Here is a 6000-nt window from a genome sequence, read left to right as displayed (position 1 = left end):
GGGCTTAGGGGTAAGATATACCCATACTTGAAGGTATTTCAGCCCAAATCTCGGTTAGGCTATAGTCCAAGGAGCCTCCTACACCTACTTCCAACCCCTCATTCACAGAAAACCAGTCACAAACCATGAAACAACTTATGATTCCATATCAAACGCCGGAATTCTCATTCGTTTCATTTCCGTCATCTTGGTCGCAATCCTCTCATTCTGGGCAAACCACGAAGCTTCTAAAGGGTTTGACATCACCGTCCTAAACGACGTCCCTCGAGACCTCCCTGCCGGCCACCGCTTCAACCTCTTCTACGTCGCCAACGACAAAGCCACCCGCATCGTCCTCGACGCCAGCGATTTCATCGAACACCTTCTTTACCCTAGCGACGACTACTTCAAGAAGCAAGTAAACCGTGTCGTTGTGAGGCTCGTCAGCGTGAACCTAACAAACGCCGTGGGAGTTTTCGTCGTAGAAGACGACCGTAACTTTGTGGTGAACATAAGCCCTTCTGTTATGGAAGAGGCCAACGTCGACCTTGCATTAGTGTCGGCAATACGACGTGGCATGGCGCCTTGTTAAGGAAATTAGAATCCTTCCCGTCAAGGCTCACAGAGTAGACTGATAGAAAAATAACAAACCACAAGACAAACAACAAGAGAACACCGAGATTTAACGAGGTTCAGCATAAATCTATGCCTACGTCCTCCCGAGAGATATCTGTTCTTCACTATGAGAATAATTACAGTACAAGATACATTGAGCTAAATCACCATAACCCAAACCCATAACCCTTGTACACCCACACTCATAGAATTTCCCAAGAACTCACTCTCACCCAAGAGCTGTATTCACTCTTGACATCTCTGCTCCCTTACCCAAGAGATATTCACTCTCTTGTTGATGATCGCATGCACCGACCATGCCTTGGTTTACTACCCATGCCCTCTATATATAGGCACCCCAATTATAATCCAATTGGTAGTAGGAAAACCAAACCTTCTTGTACAGGAGAAAGATCCTATTCCTTATAGGAATAAACTTTGACATCAACCATGTCCAATTAGGAAGACTAACCAAGTCCAACTAGGACTTGCCTTTCCTAATTAATTCTCATCACATCCTAACAATCTCCACCTTGATGAGAATGCCATGCAAAATTCCCTTGCACCATCTTTAACCATTGGCCTTTTTTTTGTACCAGCAACACATAGCCTGAATCAATTGTGGTCCTCCCTGATTCGTAACGGCCAATCCTATGTGTAACTGCACCGAGTCAACAATCAACAACTGACTCTGAAGAGGGACCTCAAAACAACCCCTTCCCTAGCAGGATTTCCTTCTCACCATCATCTGAACTCGGAAACTTGTCAACGACGTCTCTACTGTACCCGCAAACGAGACTCGCCTATACGCACTCCTGTTTCCCATTATCCATTGAGGTCTGACATACCAGATGATACCTACCACACTGTTCTCCCTGTATGAGGACCGTACCACCATGTGTGATTTTTTCGGCTCCACCTGCTATAAACACTTATAGCCTTTGGAAACCAACTAGCTCCTGAATATCAAATTCCTCTGTAACTTTGGGACATTGTCACACCACCCAAAGTACGCCAATCCCAAATCTAATATCCAGTCAAAGAACATGTGTAATCTATGGAGATTGTGAGAGCATCTCCATATGAAAATCGGTTTCTGCTACAGCAATGCCATCCAAGCCTTTCGCTTCATATGACCCTAGTCACGACACTTGTAGCATCCCTGCCTCTGGATTTAGACCTGCTATGATCACTAAATCCCCGACAGTTTTCCGTGCATTATCCGCTGTCTTCTCCGGTTTCACATCCTTTCCCTTCAACACTTTACTAAGCCCCGTTGAACTAGGATGTCTTTCACTCACTTATACCCAAAGAGTGAAACTTCCTTTTCTGTCAAACTACTCCATCTCAAACTATGAGGCAATACTTGAAGCCTTTGACGAACAACCACGATCAACATGCAAACCTTCGGCGAACGAATACCACGAACGACGAACAAGCACGATCGCTGACACCACGAACCACCTTAGTGAGATATACACTCTCACCAACCATCATTCCCTTGAGTCATATCCTGGTCTCATGCAACTCCACCTTTGATTAGGATTTTTCTTGAGTCTGGCTCGCACCACCTAGCCTCCGAGTCACTCCACCTATCGACTACCTTCGATTAGGACTTTCTTGAGTTTTTGACCCACTCCACGTTGCTAGAAATTTTCCCCAAGCTGGCTCCACCTAATGCACTTTGAGTTAACACCTTAACCATGTAACTGACTCCACCTTGAATGATGAGGTGTCCCAGCCGAACCTGGCTCTGATACCACTTGTTAAGGAAATTAGAATCCTTCCCGTCAAGGCTCACAGAGTAGACTGATAGAAAAATAACAAACCACAAGACAAGCAACAAGAGAACACCGAGATTTAACGAGGTTCAGCATAAATCTATGCCTACGTCCTCCCGAGAGATATCCGTTCTTCACTATGAGAATAATTACAGTACAAGATTACATTGACCTAAATCACCATAACCCAAACCCATAACCCTTGTACACCCACACTCATAGAATTTCCCAAGAACTCACTCTCACCCAAGAGCTGTATTCACTCTTAACATCTCTGCTCCCTTACCCAAGAGATATTCACTCTCTTGTTGATGATCACATGCACCGACCATGCTTTGGTTTACTACCCATGCCCTCTATATATAGGCACCCCAATTATAATCCAATTGGTAGTAGGAAAACCAAACCTTCTTGTACAGGAGAAAGATCCTATTCCTTATAGGAATAAACTTTGACATCAACCATGTCCAATTAGGAAGACTAACCAAGTCCAACTAGGACTTGCATTTCCTAATTAATTCTCATCACATCCTAACACGTGTGTGGCTTTGGGATGGCATAGGGTCCGGTGCTCCGCCGGAGCTTGTGAACGGCATGGTGGAGTACCTAAGGATGGCGGCGGAAGGGTTTGGTGGCCTGAAAAGTGGTGCTTCCGGCTGGAAGTTGCCAGAGGGCGAGGGCTACATTTGGTGGGAGGACAAGGACCCTGCAGCCGTGGCAAAGTTGTTGCACTATTATGAGGGGTACATGAAGGGCTTCATTCAACGGCTGAATAGAGCTATGAAGGATGAGTGGCATGATTGGACGGTGGATGCTGCGTTAGGCGTGCCATTACAAAATTTGTGTGGTAAATATAATTTTTCCAGGTCCAGCTATTGAGGTGAGTTTAGATTCAGGTTTCTATTGTAATTGTAGCATGAATATATTGTGCTTGCTGATCTTGCACACAAACAAGGATTAGTCGTGTGGAATCAAATGGATATATATGAATCATCTGATAGATAAAACATTAAAACCTTAACTTTAAGCATCAATACAAGAGTCCACATAGAGTACCTTTCGAATAATAATAGGAGACTCATCTAACCTTTTGTGCTCTATGTTCTTTTGCACAAAAAGTTTGTTGTACAATATGACATACAATGCCAATGCAAGTAGCTATAGGCACCATGTTCAAGTTCAGCCATAATTCTCTTGTTCCTTTCTCAGTTTCTCTTCTCAATTAATCAATGTGATTTGAGTCTTAATTTGAGAGAATAGCTAGATTGTCATTTATTTTCGTATTAATTCCTGACTATAGTTCTCTTTGTTTTTTAATTTCTTCTCTACGGAAAGCAAAAGATAAGAGTGCCGCAACTATTCATCTGATATAACAATGAGAGAAGGATCAAGGCGTAATAAATCCACAGCGCTCGAGAACTTTTAGTACATTGAGTGTTTTCTTTTTACTAATCAACATAAAAGAAGGTTATTAAATGAACCTAATATATAGATTGCATAGAAATGTAGATGAATGTCTTCGAATCAAAAGCTCCTAATGGTGAATGGAATGTACGTGGAGCTCATTTATAATCAGTTTCTAGATTTTGAAGCTAGGACCATTCTCTCTGTTCCATTACCTATGGATGGAGGTGTTGATAAACTGATATGGCACTGTAATAAGAATGGGAGATACTCAGTTAAATCGGGGTATTGGGTGGCTGTTCAGGAGAGGTGCAGAAAGGGTGCAAAAGCTTCTGTAAGCACTATGGGGGGAGGCTCGAGTGCCCAAAAGGGATGGAGGCGACTATGGGGGTTGAAACTTCCTAATATAATCAAGGTCTTCTTATGGAGAGCATGTAGCAGCGGTTTTCTACCTTGTGCTTCTTAACTGATGTGTGCAAGGTTTGGAGCTGGGAGAGGGATTTCTTTGAGCTATTCTTACATGTAGAGTCTGTGGCCAGAGAAGATGATTTGGAGTGGTTCGGTGTGCTAGCTTGGCAGATTTGGCACGAGAGAAATAATAGAATACATGTCAATGTAGTGGTGGGGGCAGAGAGCTTGGTGGAGAAAGCTGCTTGTTGGTGGGAAGGCTATCTAAAGGTGGAAGGGGTGGATGGTAGGAAAAGTGTGACTGACCCTTTGGGAAAAGTGAGGACGACCACCTCAAGAGTACAGCGATGGGTGAAACCTGGGCATGGAATGATTAAATTGAATATTGATGGGGCTTTAGGAGTGGGACAGGGCGTGTATGGGACTGGTGCAGTATGTTGGAATGAGTTTGGGGATTGTCTTAGGGTGTTGGTCGTACCGGGCTTGGGATTTGTGAGTCCCCAGACCTGCGAATTCCTTGCATTGGTTATTCTGTGTGCAAGCTGGCTTCTCAAATGTTGAAATTGAAGGAGATGCTCAGAACGTGTTTTTAGCATTGGATTCTTTAGGGAACTCAATGGAATCCTCCCCAGGAACCTTCTATCAAGATCAATTCAGATGAAGCATGGGAAGCTACTTCAAATTTGGTTGATATTGGTGCTATTTTAAGAGATCATAGAGGTTGTTTCCTTGCTGGAGCAAGTTACTCCAATCACTTCAATTCAGCTATTGAATCTAAAGCTATGGCTTTGATCCAAGGTTGCTTTTTGGCAGTGAGAATTAACAAATTGCACGTTCAATGTGAGTGTGACTGCAAGGATCTTGTGGATTTTGTCAACAACAAAGATTGCAGCGAAAGTTGGAGGCACAATCCTTTTGTTGAAGATATTCAAAGGTTCAAGAATTTCTTCCAGGCTTTCTCTTGCGTCTGGATTCCCCGTGGAGCTAACCCTGCCGCTGATGCTGCGGCCAAGCTTGCAAAGCAGAGGTTGCTATCCCAAGAGTGGGTAGACCAACCACCAACCTCTCTCTCTTCTGTTCTTCAAAGGGAGGTGATGAGCTCTCTCGCCCTCCAGATTAGGGTGTTTAGAAGGACTTTTGTTGTTTGGGTTTAAACTATTCTTACTGTAATTTCTTCTTGTTCTACCTTTGTTGTACAGTACTTTGTGGCTTTTGCCTTTCTTTAATGAATTTCCAAATTAAAAAAAAAAAAGCGTTGGATTCTGCTCAGGAAGACTTTAGCGTGGATGACGACGCTCTAGTTGACGAAGCAAAAGTACTTTGAAGTTCTTTCCAGTCCTGCAATTTGGGCCATGTCCCCAGAGATTGTAATAAGGCTGCACATTGTGCAGCAAGAGAGGCGTTATCCTTATCTTTCCCTATCTTTTGGTGGTTGATGGAGCTTGAGTGGCTTTCTCTAATTTTAGCTTATGAGTCGAGTACTTGAGTTTTGTAAATGAAGTGTGGTACTCTTCCTATCCGTCTATGGAAGGTTTAATGAAGTCACTATATACTCCTTGATGTAGTTTTTCGACTATGAATGAATCATTCTTTCGATCCAAAAAAAAAAAAAAAACTCTTTCTTGACAATTGAGAACCAAAATTGAATTATGAAAAACCAATAATACAAAATCAAATCCATAATATTGATATACATATACAATAGAATTAACCATGAAGAAACTTCAAACTTCAATATCAACCAATGAAAAATAGAATAATTATCCAAAAATAATAATGTATTTTAAATATAGAGATTGAAAAGGTTGGATTT

The 6000-nt window shown here is 42.5% G+C and overlaps 1 protein-coding gene across 1 annotated transcript; it reads left to right on the top strand.

The window, feature by feature from the left end:
- Positions 1–61: 61 nt before the first annotated feature.
- On the top strand, positions 62–3352 carry LOC133731555 (uncharacterized; the record flags this gene model as incomplete). The annotated part of the gene is made up of 2 exons (XM_062158927.1): positions 62–559; positions 2874–3352. Coding segments are annotated over 2 exons (879 nt in total), but the record flags the coding sequence as incomplete, so codon positions are not given.
- Between the last annotated feature and the right edge of the window lie 2648 nt (positions 3353–6000).

Source organism: Rosa rugosa, chromosome 1 (assembly GCF_958449725.1).
Source record: "Rosa rugosa chromosome 1, drRosRugo1.1, whole genome shotgun sequence".
Lineage (NCBI taxonomy): Eukaryota > Viridiplantae > Streptophyta > Magnoliopsida > Rosales > Rosaceae > Rosa > Rosa rugosa.
This window is presented reverse-complemented; position numbering and strand designations above follow the sequence as displayed.